At 42.1% G+C, this 20,198-nt stretch overlaps 1 protein-coding gene across 3 annotated transcripts in view; it reads right to left on the reverse strand.

Annotated features, from left to right (window-relative positions):
* CLIP1 (CAP-Gly domain containing linker protein 1) overlaps window positions 1-20,198 on the reverse strand; it is a 122,272-nt gene that overhangs the window by 1,939 nt on the left and 100,135 nt on the right. For all 3 annotated transcript variants that reach the window (XM_046024180.1, XM_046024181.1, XM_046024178.1), the window contains 5 exons: window positions 9,379-9,431; window positions 3,388-3,505; window positions 3,157-3,307; window positions 2,519-2,568; window positions 69-193 (listed from right to left, as the gene is read on the reverse strand). In XM_046024180.1, the coding sequence (XP_045880136.1) occupies window positions 69-193; window positions 2,519-2,568; window positions 3,157-3,307; window positions 3,388-3,505; window positions 9,379-9,431 (497 nt within the window). The remainder of the gene's footprint in view (window positions 1-68; window positions 194-2,518; window positions 2,569-3,156; window positions 3,308-3,387; window positions 3,506-9,378; window positions 9,432-20,198) is intronic.

Below are 20,198 nucleotides of genomic sequence, written 5' to 3' on the forward strand. Positions count from 1 at the left end.
TTGTAACTTTAAAAACCTTCATTTTGGTGGAACGAAGGTTCTGATCAGTATTGCTTAATATAAAATACCTGTCGTAGTTGTTTAGGTCATCGCCGTTCCCATTAAGGGCCGCTTCGGACATCATCTCCACCTTCATCTTGAGGTCTTGATTCTTCCTCTGAAGGTCCACTATTACTGAATTTAGGAAATCAATCTGATTTGTCCGGAAAAAAAAAAAAGACACAAATTTATGAAATGTCTAAAACACACGCTGGAGGATCAAGAACGTCATGAAAGCATACTCTCACGCTATGGTTGCGGAATGTGCTGGTGTCACGGGAGGAGCAGACGGTGGCCATTACTGAGCCCACGTTTAAATGGTTTATATATACACACATACATATACAAAATTCTACAAAAAGCCTAACCAGTCAATTGATCCATTAAACTTTGGGACAAATCCAGAACTTTTAGGCTCTGTAGATTTGGACAAGTTCATGGAAATTCCCCTCTAGCCATCACTTAACATCTACTGACTGGTCCCAGGGAGCAGTCAACACATGTCATCATCAGAGACAAATGGAGGCGTTTCAAAGGGAAGGCTCAAGCTCTCTTTCCGCTGAGGAGACAGTGGCCCACGTGATAGATCAGCACTTAGGTACCACACATTCAAGGAGCACCTGTGCCAAGATTCACTGAGCAGTGGGACAACGAGATGACCATCAGGAGGAGACAGTCTTGTCCTAATGTCTCCTTTCAAACCAAGGGCACTTTAATTTTTTCAATTTAATTTAATTTTTTAAGGGCACTTTAAAAACATTTTTCCCTCTTAAATATAATTTTAAAAGGTCCAATTTCTCTAAATATCCACTGAATAAATCCCACTTTACAATATTAAAAGTGAAATATTTCACTTTTTAAAGAAATATTGGCCCTACTTCTCCTGGTAGGACAAGTTCTGAAACAAAGCTAGCAACCACTAGCTTCAGGATTCTCAGCAGGAGACCCCTTCTAACACTGAAGGGAGAGGTCTGTTTTCTAAGGCTTTATCGTGTTAGGAGCTACACTGCAGGAAGAAGAAAAAGCCACAAAATGGATTTAAGTATAGTGGCGAACCACACACACACTCACGCATGCTCACAAATTAGGAAACATAAAACAAACCATTTGCTGATTGGAACAAAGTGTTGGCAGCGGCAGATGAAACAAATGGAAGCAGAAAAGAAAGGAGAAAAGAAAACACGGTTAATTGAGTCTATGCTTATCAGACAGACGCACAGACTAAGCAGACAACACTATTAAGGTGAGTTGGTGCATCTGTTGAATCTTTTCATGTCTTTCAGAGGAGATGTTGAATAACTAAAACAAACTGCAAACTCACTAAATTTTTCTTTGAAGATGATGGTTTTTTTGTGCCTTTGAGTTTTGAACAGAATAAATATATCCAAAATTACTATTAAAATTGAAGGTGGACATTAGTTGTTTATGTGCCATTTATTTCTAAACATGGAATAGTTTGCCTCCATCTAATCCCATTTTTAAAACTAAGGCTGTTTGATAATTGTGGCTTTAGGGAAATAGTTTTCAAGAACTCTGTCTTTTTAAGGTCAAGAGGAGCAAGGAATCTTTTGACAGAGCAATTCTACTTCTACGAATCTGTCCTAAATATTAGTATATCTGCAAAATGACAGAGGTTCAAAATACTTCATTATAGCATTATTCCTAATACACCTGAAAGATCATCCCAAATATCACGTCAACCGACGAGGCACTGATTAAACCACAGAACACCCACACAAGGGAATACTATACAGCTACTACAAATATACAGCTACTACAAAGACCAGCTGTGCCACCACTTGTGTCAAAAAGGAGAGGAAAGAGGGGCGCCTGGGTGGCTCAGTGGTTTAAGCCTCTGCCTTCAGCTCAGGTCATGATCTCAGGGTCCTGGGATCGAGCCCCGCGTCGGGCTCTCTGCTCAGTGGGGAGCCTGCTTCCCCCTCACTCTCTGCCTGCCTCTCTGCCTACTTGTGATCTCTGTCTCTGTCAAATAAATAAATTCTTAAAAAAAAAAAAAAAGGAGAGGAAAGAGACAACTAGTTTTGGTTTTTATACACATTTTTACCTCTCTGGAAAGATTATTTAAAAAGGCACCAATAAGAATGATTACCTGTTTGACAGCCTGGGAACTGAGCAGACGAGAGATGGTGTGTGGATGGAGATTTTCTACGGTATGTATATATTTGACAGAGAAAGACACAGCGAGAGAGGGAACACAAGCAGGGGGAGGGGGAGAGGGAGGAAGCTGGCTTCCCGTGGAGCAGAAAGCCCGACGTGGGGCTCCATCCCAGGACCCTGGGATCATGACCTGAGCCAAAGGCAGAAACTTAATGACTGAGCCACCCAGGCGCCTCTCTACTGTATATATTTTTAATATTATTGATTTTTTAGACCATATGAATGTACTGCCTCTTCAAAAAGTTAAATGATTTTTTAAAATAGTAAGCCAAGCGAAAAAAAAAGGAGGGGGGAGTATTACCTGACTCTCCTGGGCTCTTTCGTCTTCTTCTGCCTGAGTATCAGTATTGCCTTATATTTAAAAAAAAACAAAAAAAACAAAGGGGGATTCACAACACTTCCCATCTTTTTTCCCCGGGTGTTACTGCAACCAACAGGCCAGTGTCAGACACATATTTTCACGTGAAATTCCCAAATGGGCCTTTTTGGGAACAGTTCGCAAGTTCCCGTGGAGCATCTGAAGCCCTGAGGGGCAGGCACGGTGGCTGGCCCTCCCCTGCCTGTCTTCCCCCTCAGGGACGGCCCCCGGCTGTGTGCCCGCCACACCCACCTGGGACCTAAAGTGGCAAAGCAAGCTGTCACCTGCTCACAAAGGGACCACCCAGTCAGGGCAGCGCAGTTTCAGAACCCACCGCGGCTACTGGGAGGGCAGCTGTCACTTATGGCTCCTATCGCTGCCGACACTCGGGAAGGGGGGCATGCCTGCCCCCATGTGCAGGACCTGTGTCATGACTAGCCCTTATCCGAGTCAGTGGTGGGAGAGAGCCAAAAGCAGACGGGCTAGGTCAGGGGCAGCCCACTGGCCTTCCAAGGTCATCTCACTGGAAACAGCGGGCAGCGGTGGGGTGGGAAGGAAGCACCACGTGGCCATCACTTTACCTGAGGAGCTGCTGAGCTGCCGCCTGTTTTCTTTGAGTTGGAGCTCCAAGTTCTTGACCTGGAGTTCAAGCTTCGCTTTATCAGACTCCAGAGACTGAACGACCGAATGCAAGGACTTGGCGGAGGCGCTCTCTCCCCTGAGCACTGTGACCTGAAACGCAGCGGGTTAGCTTAGGCTCGCAGCTGGAACAGAGGAGGCAGCGGGGACGGTCCCCTCACAGGGTACTCTACCTCATTCCTCAGTTTCTCCAGCTCTGCGTCCTTTTCGGTGAGTAAGGCACTAGTAATACTGATGGATTTCTGCAAGGAAGCTTTTTCCTCATCTGCGTCTTTTATTAACTTGGATTCTCTAGAAGACCAAAGAGTTAAAAAAAAAAAAATTTTTTTCCAGAAATCAGCCGAGAGAGTGGTGTGTGTATAAAGTCCTAGAACAGACATATTAACTTGAGTTAACAATAATAAAGAAAAACGTATCCCGGGGAAGTTTTAAAGGGAGCTGAGGGTATTACACTTGCAAAATTTTACTTGAAATTTTACTCACTGTGAAGGAGAACAAGTTTACCTATGCAAAGACATGCAGAACCTGCATATCATTGTATCCATTTGAATTTAAAGAAACAAGTTAATAACTTTGGAAGATGTTAACAAAACAAAACAAGACTGTTGCCCCCAAAGAATTCTTTTAAAATCTATCCCCCCAACTGAATTCTGTTACTTCTTGAATAAATTATTACCAAGCAATAACAACAATTAAAATACAGACATGCAAAGCGAGTATACACGGATGTCATGCAGAGCAGTTTTATGCTGGAGGTATCGGTTGGTTCTCACTAATTTCAGTAATTTTTGGCAACTTCTGAGAATGTGTTTTTGAGATCTCATGGGCCAAAACGGTAGCAAAGGCTATTACTGCAATTCATACTGAAAGGGTCTGACTTTTCATCCACAGAATGTGGAAAGGACATTACGTTGCTCATAGAGATGAAAGGTAATTACATAAAGGCTGAAACAGAAATGTTAAAAATGGATTTCCAGGTGTAGAACGAAAGCATGGGCGGGGAGGAGTCTGCAGGGAGACGGTCAGAGTGCTTGGTTTATGTTCTCAGCCTGTCTCAGCATTTGGTTGTCAGCAGAGGGAATGGGACCAGGCCTTAAGGAGAGGGAAACATTTACCCTGGAGTCAAGGGGTGGAAAAAGGAAGGAGAAGATGAAGGGAAGACATGGAGGGAGGGCAAAGACACAATTGATAAGACCCAGAAGGGCAAGTTACTGTGTGTTGAAGTGTGTGTGTATTTAAATTTTTGTTGTAAAAATTACATGCTCAAAGGTGCCAAGGTCATGAAAGACAAGGAAGGACTGAGCAACTGTCCCAGACTGAAGGAGGCTGCAGACACATGATCACTGAATGCAGTGTGGTTTCCTAGCCTGAATCCCAGAAGAGGAAAAAGACATTAATGGGAAAACTGGGGAAACCTGAATGAAGTCTAGAGTCTAGCTAAGCACACTGAACCAATGTTGCTTTCTCAGTTTTGACAAATGTACCAAGGAGTATACGAGGGGCATATCAAGGGGCACGGGGTACAGGGTACGTGGGGACTCTCTGTAGTGCTTCTGAGATTCTTCTGTAAATCTAAAATTTTAAAATGAAAAGGTTTTAAAAATTATGTGCAGTGTGAAACAAGAAGGGAAAAGTCCTTGAATCTCAAAAATATTTTGGGAAAAACACAGACTGGGTAAAAAGGTCCTAGCTAGCCCTAAGGCCAACCAACCCACAACACTGCATTAGTGTAGATGATTCGGTGAGAGTTCAAAACTTCAACAAGCAGCCAAATGGCTCCTGGTTCTAGAAGAAGGAACTGAGTGAATGCTGGGCATGTCTTGGTTCAGTCTGTTTTAGAACTGACTGGAAGGATTGGAAACTGAGGCCCAGGTTAGAAATGGTGGAATGTATGTCTGGTTAGTGAGACCCAAGATATCCGGCACACGAATTACAGAATTCTCATGATTTATGGTAAATTGAAATTCTACACGAAGATGAAAATATAAGTGTTATTTTTATCTTGTTGTGTGGCTTACACTTACATTTCAGGATGATAAGTAGTAAGAAAAGAATCTGAGACTTACAGGAATTTCTTGAATTCAACACCCAAGCATGATATGAACACTGGAGAGGGGGTGAGTATTGGTGCTGTTAAATCACTAAGTCAACAACATCTTGCTTGGAAACAGGATCTTGTTTAGGTTAAAACAAAGCAAAAATTTTAATGGAAGGAATGGACAGGTACTTCTTCCACCTGGAAAGTAAACATCTGATGTTATCCAAAGTTACCCAAAAAATCTGGGCTCCTTAACTTTCAATTAAACTTATTTGGTAGTTTATTCTATTGTAAAAACTATTTTGAGAGTTTCACTTGTTATAAATCCAAGTGAAATCTGAAAAAAATGTAGTTTTTAATGTTTTTACTGAAAAATACCAGCATTTGGGGGGTTATTAGTTCTTCTATAATCTGAACTCTAAGTAGCCCAAATCTCATTTGGTCTTTGTGTTAGGGAGGGATAGAGACACCACCAGCTGGCAGAAGGAAAAAGGTACAGGAACTTTCATCTTCTTATCACATACACACAACCTCTAAGGGAGGCTGATTTCTAAGAAGATGGCAAGCAGAACATTTCTTGTACAAGTGATCAAAAGACACGTTGTTAAGAAAGGGATCTGCCTCGTGATTTATATACCAAATGACAGGACAAATAGCCTTTGGCAGCTCGTCTTTATGGCAGATCTTCGTTGCTGGCTTCTTAGGCTATTTCTAAGCCTTAATCCCACTGTGCAAACTAAGAGGGACTAATTTAAATCACTTATGCCAACGTTAGTGACATCTGAGTCACAAATCACACTGCAGGGGGACACCCCTCCGTTACCTTGAAGCCATGCTGGCCAGAGTGACTTGCTGTCACTGCAAGTATCAAGAAGGGAAGATAAACATGATCTGAAAGAACAGCTATGGGGGCCAGAAACCTTTCCCCTAAGGGGAACATATTATCCAGATTCTTTCCTTACTACTTACTAAAGAAATAAATTCTAGTAATGAAGCAAATACCTTAAAGTGTTACTGGGCAAGCTTTAAAAATGCAAGATAACAAGAACCAAATATTAGAAACATGAAGAGAAATGCAGGTACAGTAAGGAGAGCTAAATTTGCACCGAAGTTCTTTGCTGTATATAGGTATAAAACCGGTATGTGGGGTGTGTGTGTGTGTGTGTGTGTGTGTGTGTGTGTACTGCTGAGACTATTTTACAAAACAAAAGCAAGACACAGAGGGACAAAGGCAGCCAAAAAATATATACAACAATTTGTTTTACTAAAAATATATTAAATTTATTTATTATAACGTGGATAGACTTTCTTTAGTCTTACCATTAAAGACACACAGATAGAGCAAAGGAAGCAGGAGTAGGGAAGGGAAAAGAGAGGGTGAAATGAGCATTGGTAAGTAGCGCAAGCTCGAGACAGTCAGACAGTCAGCAACCCACAGTGAGCTTAATGAGCCGAAGTAGCACAGGACCTCTTCAGACTCCGTATCGCCAACCAGTTTCCGTTTCTGACGTATAGCCTGCATTTACACTAACTGAATTAATTCGGACTCCGAAGAGTCCACATCTGAGATTTGGGCTCTCAGGTCCCTGCAGTGACACCACAAAGCCTGGAGAAGGGAGGGAAGCCAACCACGTTCCCCAATCTGCTCTAGGTTTCAGTGGACAGAGGAACCCGCTTCTCCTCTTCCCTCAGGCAGAGCGATTCAAGGTTGGCTCTGCTCTGCCAGCTGTCTGGAAGCCTGTTTTGAAAGACGTCTGCCTAACTTGGAAACCAATTTCCAAAATAATGATTACGTGTTTAAGTTAGGAGAAAAGCCTTTACTATATGTTGCCTGCAATTCAATGTTCAGATACCAAAAGACTATAGCAAATACAGGACAATGCTACTACTGAATGGTAAGTAGTTTGGGCCTACAGGTCAGGAATAAGTTCTGCCCTTCAATACGATGACCATTTGACACAATTAGATACTACCTTGACTATGTATGTTGAGATCACTTCTCAATTAAATTCTTGTCTAAGACTTCACTTCTTGCATGAACACCACTGAAAATACCTTTATGGTTTAAGTACTTTCCAGCCCTTTAAATTAAGAGCATATCAAATTCTTTTCAGTACCCCATGCTCAATTTACTTAACACACACACAGATTGACCTATGAATCCATCGACAAACTGGCTTTTAGCAGGCATTTGAGGGCCCAAATTGTTAGCTACAATATATTTGCATTCAGATTTCAGACATAACATTCCACGAGGATTAACTTGACAATAGAATAGTGCAAGACAGGAGAAGTTAGGTTTTTAAAATTTTCACTTTCAGAAAAAATTGCCACCTCTATCTGCATTTATTGATATAGAGAGTAATCTTCAGGAGACGGTCTCCTAAAGTCATCCAGGACTTAAAAATGGGAGCAGAGTTGGGGACATAAAAAGTGGCCTTAGCACACACCCAAACTTAGCTCATCTTTTTAAGCCGTGAAAAGTCACATGCCTGATCACATTTTTGAAAGTCATGTAATTTAAAGTCACATGGTAAAGACTAAAAGCACAGCAGCTTTATTCTAAGAAAAAAAAAAAAAAGATTTAAGAGTAACAATAAAATAAATAAATGCACAGTGAGCAAAGAGGCAGCATGAAAACCGGAAGCCCTCGGGGATCGTAGACCTGCACCGGAGTTGCGGGCCGGCCGCCTGCCATCTCGGGCCTCCGTTTCCTCGTTTGTAAGTGAACCCCCAGTACACTTCACCGGGTCGCTCTGAGATTAGGTTTGTGGATTACGAATACAAAGGGATGATGCCAGCGCTTGTTGACTTCCACCTGCTCGTGTCCATAGGCTCGCTGACCGCAGTGCCTCGGGAATAAGCCCCACTACTGTCCTCACACACCCCTGACTACTGCATCTGGAGGCTCTCTCGAAAGAAATCTATGTAAAATTCAATATCCCGAGGAGCCACCCCCACCCCCCGCCCCAGGCCCGCACGCGGTCCGAAAGGAAGGGCCGGCCAGTCCCCACAGCTCCCGGCGCCTGCGGACCAGCTGGCAGGACTGGGGCGGGGGCGCTGACGAAACGTGCACGCATTATGGTGTGAAACTTCTCAGAAGAACGAATCTTAGTACTTCTTAATGAAAAAAAAGAAAGGAGGAAAGGCGCTGTTGGACGGAGGCCTAGCGTCCTTCAGAAGGCAGCTCGCGGCTCCCACGACTCTGTGGGCTGAATGAAGCCCTCGGTTCCTAAGCAACCGCCAAGCCGCGGTGGGGGGGTGGGGGGAGGGGAAAGCCCGCGGGGGCTGGACACACCAGTCAGCGGGGAGGGGAGCTTCCTCCTGCCTGATCGGGATAAAACACCGTGCGAGAGCACCGACGAGTTCTCGGTTCAAATGTTCTTGGAGAGTTATTTTTAGTTTCATTAAGAAAAAAAGCGCGTCCCCGTGGCGGGGCTCATCTACGCGGTACCGCGCGGGCTGCGGTTCTCGGCCGGAGCGCGCCCCACGGCGGCTCGGCGGGCGGCGCAAAGCGCAGGATTTCTCTAGACACAAACTGCACATTTTAGAAGAGCAGACAGGAGACAGGAGACGGTAGGGGTAGAGAAGCATCAGGCTTCTCAGCGGTTATTTCTCGGGGCCCGTTTATGCTTACTCAAAAGTGCTGGAAGGTTTCCACTTAAATATCATTGGATTATCATGAAAGAACAAGAACAAAGCTATTTTGTCTTTTTTTTTGGACAAATACAATTCAAATTGATGCTATCACATTATTATTGAAAAGTTACAATTTTTATATAATGCAATCAGTATTTATACGCCGATCAATTACTCTATGTAAAATTACTGCATTTTTAGCTCCTGAAAACGAGGTAACAACGTAATGAGACAATCCGATCTTAGAACACTTATGAATAAATGCAACTGAAAAAGGCTTAAAAATTAACCTATTCTTTGTGTTGGTAATGAATACCACAACTTTTGCAAATACATTTTCATTATTTATTAATCACGAGGACCAAACTATCATAATCCAATTTTCTGAATATAAGAAGGTAGCATATTTTCTACAAGTCACATCGTGTTCTAACATTTTCCTTATTAAACACATACACGCAACAATAAACATAAAAAGAAAGCCTACCTCTTTTTCATTTCTAACAACTGATTATTGAGCACAGATCTCTCCTCTTCTAGCTGGAAAAAAAACACACAAAAAGTTCAGTTCGTTACAAAAGTCCAGAGAGAGACCTATTTCTCATCCCACATGTCCCATTCCCAGGCCACGATGGATAAATCAGTGGGCCTGGACAGTGAAAAAAGAGCAGTGGTTAGTATATCATGTACAGTTGTTAATTTATAAATCATTTATGACCCGAATGACTCCCCTTCCTCAGTACAGGCTGTATCTTCAACATTCGATAAATATTTCTTTCATTTCTTAAATAAATGAGTGAAAGCTTCACTGTTAACATTCTGGCTCCTTCACTGAAATCACACAGATCAAGTGTCACTAACTCATGGTAGGCTAGACACAGGCTGTTTACTCCACACGGCCTCATTTCATCCCTTCCACATTCCAGGCACTGGTTTCTCACCTATAAAACAAGGAAGTTACAAGAGAATTTCCAGTCGCCCGTTAGTTCTAAAATTCCATTATTCCATGAAGGGTGAAAAACAAAACATTCAGTTAATTAATCCCGTGAGAGAAGAGTCACTCCCACCCCCTGATCTGTACCACACAGAGTTTATGATATTGAAATACGAATTTCAACTCACACTGTTAATAAAACTAAGGGGTGAGGGGCACCTGGGTTACTCAGTTGGTCAAGTGTCTGCCTTTGGCTCAGGTCATGATCCCAGGGTCCTGGGATGGAGTCTGCTCCCTGCTCAGTGGGAAGCCTGCTTCTCCCTCTGCTTGTGCTCTTTACGCCACACACTCCCCACCCAAGTAAATAAATAAATAAATATTTAAAAAAAAACAAAACTAAGAGATGAGAACACTTCTTTGTGAGTTTTGTTTGTTTGTTTTTTCTAAATCAAAAGACAACACCAAACACTGTGGAATGGTTTCCAAGAGCCCAGAATTCAAGCTACTAGCTCTCTCACTGTATGAAGGTATGGTCTTATTTCTGATTTTGTATCAGTTATGCATATGCTTTGCTGTGTCTTCATACTTTTAAAATTCTTAAATATACAAAAATGTGTGTTTTGAACATAAAATTATATTAAACACAAAATCTATGGAGATTAAATATATAGTTTTTTTCAATTTAAACTCTTTCCTCGTCCACTGACGATGTATGCTTTGGCTGCATGAGTAATTTACAAAAAATATTTAGAAAATTTTAAAGAATGAAGGGAAGGGAAAAGGGTGGGAGACAAACCTTAACAACTAAAATAAGAGGGAGAACATCTGGAGAGTGGGATGCGGAGATGAGAGGGGCTTTCTTTTTTTCCCTTTATGCCCTTTTCTACAGTTTATATTTATTTTTTAAACAAGGAAGCTGTTTTATGATTAAAAGTGGGTACTGAGAAGGACCTACAATGAAGATAAATGAAGATAAAAAGGCAGATGACTCAACAGAGAAAATAAATTATTAACAAACATGTGAAAAATCATTCAACACTTTAAAGAACAAGTATGCAGAGACTCTCCCTCTTTATTGGAGGGTGCACTGTGCCTGAATTTCCATGGAATAGAAATCTGGAATGCTTATGGTACAGATTTCTTCATAGGAGATGACGTTTTTCCCTTCTTCTGCTCTAGGACCCAGTCCAGGTTGACAAGTTCATTTAGTGGCTCTACTGCTTTAATCTAGATCCTCACTGTTTCCTTATTTTTTGTGACCTTGACAGTCTGGAGCCACACAAGCCAACACAATGTCAGTTTGGATTCATCTGATGCTTCCATATGAGGAGAGTCAGAGCACACGCTTTGGGGCAGGAACACGACAGAACTGATCCTGTGTTGTCCTCAATAGGGATCAAGGCACACACTAGATTGTTTTTTGATGAGGGTAACTTTGATCACTTGGGTGAGGAAGTATCGTCCATGTTTCTCCACTGTAAAGGTATGATTTTTTTTCTTTGTAATTAATATGTATTTTGTGAAGAGATTCTTTGAAAATGTGTAAGCATCCTGCTCCTAGCAAAACGTCAACCCATTTCTTTTAGCACCAACTGATGAGTCTTCCCTAAAGTACTACCATGACGGCTACCCAGTAGTGATTTTCTTTTTTTTTTTTTTTTTTTTTTTAAGATTTTATTTATTCATTTGACAGAGAGATCACAAGTAGGCAGAGAGGCAGGCAGAGAGAGAGGAGGAAGCGGGCTCCTTGCGGAGCAGAGAGCCCGATGTGGGACTCGATCCCAGGACCCTGAGATCATGACCTGAGCCAAAGGCAGCGGCTTAATCCACTGAGCCACCTAGGCGCCCCCTAGTAGTGATTTTCTAATTCCATCATTTCACCTATTTATTAGTTGTCATTTCACCAAACATTTTTCCTCCATTTATTTATATTTAAATACATCATTTCCATGATACATCATGTTATTCTAATGTTATTCAATAAGCTATACTCCATTCCTATCCATATTTTTTTTGATGTTCAAATTTTCCCAGATTTGGCCAGTGGGAGCCCTTTCAACATGATTATGATGTGCTTCTGACTAATCTCCAGTACTCTTTAAGCACTTCCTTGCATCCTGGTATATACAAGATATTCCAGGCTGGTCTTGTACTCTCTCTGCCCCAGGCCTGGAATCAGCCATTTCTCTAAGAATCTCTTAAATGCAGAAATACGTTTAAAAACAAAATCTAGGTGCTAAGTGCACTCACTAATATAGGAGTGTTGTTGCTTCTAAGCCCTGTCAGGGGACCTGATCAAAATTTAACACTGCTGGTCTTCAACAGATACTATTAAGAAAATATAAAGACAAGCCACAGACTCAAACACTTGCAAACACAACCTGATAAAGAACCTGTATCTAGAATTTACTAACAACACTCACAACTCAGTAATATGCAAACAGCCAAATTTAAAAATGGGCAGAAGATCTGAAGAGACACTGGACCAGAGAAGAGATATAAAAGGCCGTAAGCACATGAAAAGATGCCCAACATTAGTCCAACAGGGAACTGCCAATCAGAACACTTGCGATACTTGTGTTACAATTTCTAGTTTCATTCCATGGTGGTCAGAAAACACATGTCTCATGATTTCAATCCTTTTAAAATCACTGAGACTATTTCATGGTCTATCCTGGAGAATGTTCCCTGCGCACCTGAGCAGCACGCGGATTCCGCTCCTGTTGGGTGCTCTACAGATGACTGCTAGGTCTAGCTGATTCACAGTGCTGTTCCAGTCTCCAGCTCCTGATCCTCTCTTTCTAGTTGTTCTATTAGTGAAATAGACTATTGAAGTTTGAAGTCTCCGACTAGTATTGTTGAATGGTTTATTTCTTTAATTCTTTTTTTTAAGGGTTTTAAAGATTATTTATTTACCTGAGAGAGAGTGAGAGACAGACAGAGAGTACAAGCAGGGGGAGGGGCAGAGGGAGAGGAAGAAGCAGGGTCCCTGCTGAGCACAGAGCCCAACTCGAGACTCGATCCCAGGACCCCGGGATCATGACCCAAGCCGAAGGCACATGCCTAACTGACTGAGTCGCCCAGGTGCCCCATTTCTTCCTTTAATTCTATCAGTTTTGCTTTGCATATTTTGGGGCTCTATTATTAGGTGCATATATAATTGTTATAATTTATTTTTTTTAAGATTTTATTTATTTATTTGACAGACAGAGATCACAAGTAGGCAGAGAAGCAGGCAGAGAGACAGGAGGAAGCAGGCTCCCTGCTGAGCAGAGAGCCCTATGTGGGGCTCGATCCCAGGACCCTGGGATCATGACCCGAGCCAAAGGCAGAGGCTTTAACCCCCTGAGCCACCCAGGCACCCCTAGTTTCTTTATCTTTTATCATTATAAAATGTCTTTGTCTCTAGTAACAATTTTTATCTTAAAAGTCTATTTGGTCTGATATTACTATAGTCACTCCAACGTACTTTTGGTTACTGTTGGCAAGGAATATCTTAATCCATCCTTTCACTTTGAACCCATTTGTGTCTTTGAGTCTAAGCTGTGTCTCTTATAAACAGCATATAATCAGATCATCATTTTAAAAAATTCATCCCTAACGTTGGCTAACGTCTGCCAACACTCTTTTATTTTATTTTTATTTTTTAAAGATTTTATTTATTCATTAGACAGAGAGAGACAGTGAGAGGGAACACAAGCAGGGGAAGTGGGAGAGGGAGAAACAGGCTTCCCACTGAGCAGGGAGCCCCACGCAGGGCTTGATCCCATGACCCTGGGATCATGACCCAAGCCGAAGGCAGCCTCTTAACCAGCTGAGTCACCCAGGTGCCCCTGCCAACACTCTTTCAATCAGTGTTTGATCCATTTACGTTTAATGTTATTATGGGTAAATTACAAACTTTTTTTCCAATTAATAAAGTTTATGTTTTGGAGTTTTGGGTGCATAGCAAAACTGAACAGAAAGTACAGACATTTCTCACATATTCCCTGTCCCCATACATGCACAACCTCCCACACTAACATCCTACACCACAGAAATACATTTGTTACAAGCACTAAACCTACACTGACACATCATTATCCTCCAAAGTTCACAGTTTACCTCAGGTTCGCTCTTGGTGGTGTACATTCTAGGAGTTCCATGAATAAAGACATGTAGCCACCATTGTAGTATAACCAAGATAGTGTCACTGGCCTAAAAATCCTTGGTACTCTCCCTATTCACTCTTGCCCCCACTTTACCCCTCCCACAACCACTATCTTTTTCTTGTCTTCATAGTTTTGCCTTTTCCAGAATGTCTTATCTTTGGAACCATACGATACGTAGACTTTTCAAATGGGCTTCTTTCCCTCAGTAATATGCATCTAATGTTCTTCCACGTGGTTTCATGGCCACGAGAGGCCATTTCTTTTTGGTGCTGAATAATATTCTGTCATCTGGATGACCAAAGTTCATTCATTCACCTATTGAGGGACATCTTGGTTGTTTCCAAGTTTTTGGCAACTGTGAATAAATCTACTATCAACACCCATGCACAGGCTTTTGTGTGGATTTAAGTTTTCAGTTCATTTGGGTTAATACCAAGGAGTGCAACTGCTGGATCTTATGGTGAGAGTGTGTTTAGTTTTGTTAGAAACCCCACGGTCTCCCAAAGCAGCTATTTCATTTTGCATTGCCACCAGCAGTGAATGAGAGTTCCAGTTCCTCCACAATTTCACCAGCACTTGTGTTGCCAAATGTTTTACACTGTGGCCATTCTGATCGTTGTATCATATTATCTCATTGTTAATTCACAATCCTCTAATGACTTATGATGTTCATCTACTTTTCATATGTTAATTTCTACCTACATATCTTTTTTAGTGAGGTGTCTATTCAGGACTTTCATCCATTTTGTAATTGGGTTATTCATTTTCTTATTGTTGAGTGTGAAGCGTTCTTTGTATATTTAAAGTAACAGCCCTTAATCAGATGTTGCCTTTGTAAATACTTTTTCCAAATCTGGGGCTTGTCTTTTCATTCTCTTTCACACTGTCTTTCACAGACAAGAGTTTTTAGTTTTAATAAAGTTCAGCTTATCAATTCTTTTTTGTGGCTCATGTTGTTGGTGGTCTTGTTCCTAATGTCACCACTGTATCCAAGGTCATTTAGGTTTTCCCTGATCTTCTTTCCTAGGAGTTATATAGTTGTGCGTTTTACATTTAGGTTTATGATCCATTTCAATGTAGTTTTCATAAAGGATGTAATATTTGTGTCCAGATTCACTTTTTTCAGGTTTTTTTTTCAGATTCACTTTTTTGCATGTGGATGTCTACTTGTTACAGCACTACCTCTTGAAAAAACAATCTTTGCTGCATTGCATTCTTTCCACCTTCATCAAAAATCAGTTGCCTATTTATGTGAATCTATTTCTGAGCCCTTATTCTACTATTTGTCTATTATTTTCTCAGTCTCACACTGTATTGATTACCATAGCTTTATGGTGAAGCCTTAAGCTTTCAGCCTTATATAAATGGTATTGTGTTTCCAATTTCAAATTCCACTTGTTCACTGCTGGTATATAAAACAGTGATTTGACTTTTAAGATTTTATTTATTTACTTGACAAAGATCACAAGTACGCAGAGAGGAAGGCAGACAGAGAGGAAGGGAAGCAGGCTCCTCGCTGAGCAGAGAGCCTGATGTGGGGCTCGATCCCAGGACCCTGGGATCATGACCTGAGCCAAAGGCAGAGGCTTTAACCCACTGAGCCACCCAGGCGCCCCAACATATGAAGTAGCTCTTAACACAGTGCACACACATGTCAACTTATTGTCTAATTTTTTAAAAAAGATTTTATTTATTTATTTGACATAGATCACAAGTACAGAAAGAGGCAGGCAGAGAAAGAGAGAGGGAGAGGAGGAAGCAGGCTCTCCACCGAGCAGAGAGACCGATGCGGGGCTTGGTCCCAGGACCCTGAGATCATGACCTGAGCTGAAAGCAGAGGCTTTAACCCACTGAACCACCCAGGCACCCCTAGTCTCTGATTTTTATTCCTGGATGCTTTCTTCCACTTTGTCACCTCATGTATTGTTAGTCATATTCTCTGTATATTTGTCTAGGTTTTTCTCCTTTTTCTTCCCTGCTTTTATCTTGCAAGTGTTTTAAACTCACATTCACTAAATGATCAAAATTAACATTACCAATAAATGCGATAAAGCAACATGGCATGCCCCTTGGAAGGACACATTATCTTCCTGCTAAAAATGCATAACCATCATATTAACCATCACACAAACCCAAAATGAAGGCTTTTATACAACATCATTGGTCTATTCTTTTGAAAAAAAAAAATAAAGTCAATTCATAAAAGACAAAGAATGGCAGAAGCATTCCAGATGAAGAAAATGAAAGAGACTTGAGTCAGTGAATGAAATGCATGATCCTGGATTGGATCCTGTACCAGATGGGGGGTGGGGAGGGAACTATAAAGGACATTTACTGGGACAACTGCCTAAAGAGAAATATGGCCTGTACATTAAATAACAGTGTTAAAAATTCCTGAATTTGGTAACTGCACTGTGGTTAGGTAAAAACAACTCCTTATAGTATATGAGTATTCTGTGTTCTCTTTTTATAACTTTTTGCAAAGTTTGAAATAACTTCTGAATCAAGTTGAAACATGACTCTATTCTGTATCCGCAGCTCCCTGAGCTGTTAGCTGAATTGTCTACTCACTTGCATTTAGTGCTCACACCAATACTAGGCCTTTTTGCCACAATTTCTCTTTAGCTAAATCTTGAATTTTGATTCACCTCCAGATTTTATCAGCAAATGGCTTACTTTCCAGAAGGACTCACAGATGTTACAGCTTCTAAGTTTTTTCATGATTTTTTTCAGATGTTTTTTGAAAACACCGGCCTGTCTTCTTATCTGTGAAATAACTGCCAGGATATGACACTCCTGGTCATTTTTTCTGTCCCTTAGAAAACTTTGGGAACAGTGTGGCACAGTTTTCTGGCACTGAATGTGGCCCCAGTGGATCAGTTTTCTGTTGTTTTTTTTTTTAAACCTTTTTATAAGGAATATGCCTTGTAAGGGCCTATTTATTTATTTATGAAACATTTTTATTTATTTATTTGGCAGACAGAGATCACAAGTAGGCAGAGAGGCAGGCAGAGAGAGAGGGGGGAAGCAGGCTCCCCACTGAGCAGAGAGCCCAATGTGGGGCTCGATGCCAGAACACTGGGATCATGACCTGAGCCGAAGGCAGAGGCCTTAACCCACTGAGCCACCTAGGTGCCCCGTAAGGGCCTATTTAGCCAGAGCAATTCCATCTTGGATTAAACAACCATTTTGTTGTTTATGCAGTAAAACTTAAACTGACCCTGCCCCTACCCCCCAGGGGAACGTACTTAAAAGCAAGTCCAGGAAACCAAGAAAATATGGTCGACCAGTCCCAGATAACAGAGCCCAAATACAAGGGTGGGTCGGGTCAGGCGGAGACCTCCAATCAGTGGGGCGCCGCATATTGTCTCCCTAGCTACCAAGGAGTGTGGGCCCTGCCTTTTGGTGCTAATTCTGACCAAGGTAATAGGCTAGTTCAAATAGCTACTATGGGGTGAACTGTAATTCAATTGGCCACCCGTGTATGACCTAGCATGACTGTGCAGCTTTCTCTGTGTGTTACAATCTCATTGGCCACCTGCGTGTGGCCAGGCTCAACCACATGGCCTTTGCTCTATAAAAGTTAGTCTGTAAGGCAGGGAGGGGTTGCCCTCTCTGTAAGAGGCAGCCCCGAATGGTCGGTTTGATTCTCCATGCTTGGCGTGAAATAAAGCTTTGCTTGACCTTCGCTTTGTATCAGTCTCGCTCCTTTGATCATGAACCTATTATTGGGGGACCTAACAGCCTCTTCTGCCTGGGCAGAATTACCTCCAGATTTCTGAATTTCATTAATAATCAGTGCCTGCTTTGGTGTCAATGGCTTCATACCAGTATCCTCCACCACCACCACCACCAGCCCGGCACTCCCTAATTGAGCTTCCGTACAACCCACCATGTCCTTCTGTGTGCAGACTCAGTTCCTCACTTGGGGCAAATTTCCTTATTGTACCTCCTAACATTCTCTTCTGTTGCATATGTTGAATTCCTTGCTGCAGAGATGCTAATTATCCTAATTAGGATTATCTCTGTCCTCCACAGCTATTTTTCTCCCTCTAACTCCTCAGTATCTTTGTTCCCCTCTTTATTAGGACTACTAGCTCAAGCCCTTCCTGCAGATGTTTCGAAATGTTCATTAGGCTCCTTTCTGACTTATTTCGCAGTCCTGACGTGGTGCTGTTTTGGTCTTCACTCAGTTCCTTAACTCTTCACATCTTCTGTTCCACTTGTGTCATTTCATCATCTCTTTGAACCCTTGTTGTATTTAAGTCACTGAAGTTTTTATATAACACAACGCAATATTCCACTTTGGGTACTGCTTTCTCATGGCCTGAATTCCTCATCTCTCCATCTCTCTTTGGATTCCTGTGTCCTTTTTTTTTTTTTTTTCCTTCTTTTGGTGCAAAAGGCATTCAAGGGTTCATCTTACTACGGGCAGCTCTACCTAGACCTTCTGTTTGTTCACATGTAATATAAATTCGTTTTTCCCTGATGCCCATCCTACTTTATCCGAGATCTTTTATCTTCCTCTCCAAAGTACGACAGGAAAACCGGGCTCCATCATCCATACATCTTATAGCTGGAGAGCTGGAGGACCAGGCTGGAGGAAGCACTTTTAAGGGGACATGCACAGTCTGTTGGAGGTCTCTTTTGTGGATTTTCCCTTTAGCGCCCCCTCTGAACAAAGGGGATCCTATTGCTGCAGGAACTGGTCTTCAGGCTTCAGTCTCTGGCAGATACTACAAAATTGTCTTTTTCACTATCTAGTCTCACCTCCTCTGCTGCCTTCCCTTCCCAGAGAGGGGAATGCAGCCTCGTTTATGGCTGGAGGTGGTTACACGACACTATTACAGAGATCGGAATTCTCCTCTCCAAATTAAAAGACAAAACCATGTAAAGAGAAGGGCTTTCTGCCTTTCCCCACTTCGTCCCTCCCCGACTTCCTTCTGGAAAGTTTCGCAATCCCTGGAGGTACAAGAGCCCTGGTGACCAAGGTCCACGCTAAGGGCAACAAGAGACAGAAAGGAAGTGCAGGGTTCCCTGAGGACATTCTTGAGAACTCAGCTGGACTGCCCACCTGAGGACTTATTATCATTTGATAGGAACCGCCCCTCCTCTTCCTTTTACTTAAGCCACTCTTTGTTGACTAGCTACGGAAAATGATAACCAGCAGTTCTTCCTATCCCTGGTAGAATCCTGAGATGGTCCAAGAGAGCTTCTAGCCTCAAAGATTCTTCTGTGACTTTTCTTCCAGGATGACTATGTGCCTCTTCATCTAATTTTCCCTAAACTGGGTTTGGCATAAGGATGAGGAGAAGCAGAGTAAAAATTCTCAGGATTCTGGGGCACCTGTGTGACTCGGTTGAGTGTTCAACTCTTGATTTTGGCTTAGGTCATGGTCTCAAGGTTGTGGGACTGAGCCCCACACCAGGCTCTGGGCTGAGCATGGGGCCTATCTGGGATTCTCTCTCTTCCTCTGCCCCTCCACCCTGTCTATCTCTCTCCCTCCATCCCGCTCTAAAAAAAAAAAAAAATCAGGATTTTGCTACACATTTTCTTTTCTCTCACCACTGGGAACAGTGTCAAAAGAGTCAAACCACAGTCATATTCCTTCTCTTGGTTGTCAGTTTTAATATTTACAGCATGAGGCCCATTGGCTTTGCTCGATTTTCCTGGAGACATTTCTTTTTAATAACCAGAAGAGTGTGTTCATTTCATTAGGTATTGAGGAAGAAAGATTCTGTGATGAGTTTCACTCAGCCCTACCTGCCCAGAAGTCACCCAACCCAGATTAAAATTACAGTGGCTAATGTACACTGTCTTCCAAAATAAACTATGACAAGCTAAAAACAGTGTTGCCTTGGGGCACCCAGCGGGCTCAGTTGGTAGAACATGTGACTCTTGATGCTGGGGTCAGGAGTTAGAGCCCCATGCTGGGCAGCAGAGCTTACTTAAAAACAGTGTTCCGGGGGCACCTGGGTGGCTCAGTGGATTAAGCCGCTGCCTTCGGCTCGGGTCATGATCTCAGGGTTCTGGGATCGAGCCCCACATCGGGCTCCGCAGGGAGCCTGCTTCCTCCTCTCTCTCTGCCTGCCTCTCTGCCTACTTGTGCTCTCTCTCTGTGTCAAATAAATAAATAAAATCTTTAAAAAAAAACAAAAACAAAAACAACAAAAAAAACAAAACAGTGTTCCGTTTCACAACAGTCACATCTGCGAATCCAGG

Source organism: Meles meles, chromosome 12, assembly GCF_922984935.1.
Source record: "Meles meles chromosome 12, mMelMel3.1 paternal haplotype, whole genome shotgun sequence".
NCBI classification, from domain to species: domain Eukaryota; kingdom Metazoa; phylum Chordata; class Mammalia; order Carnivora; family Mustelidae; genus Meles; species Meles meles.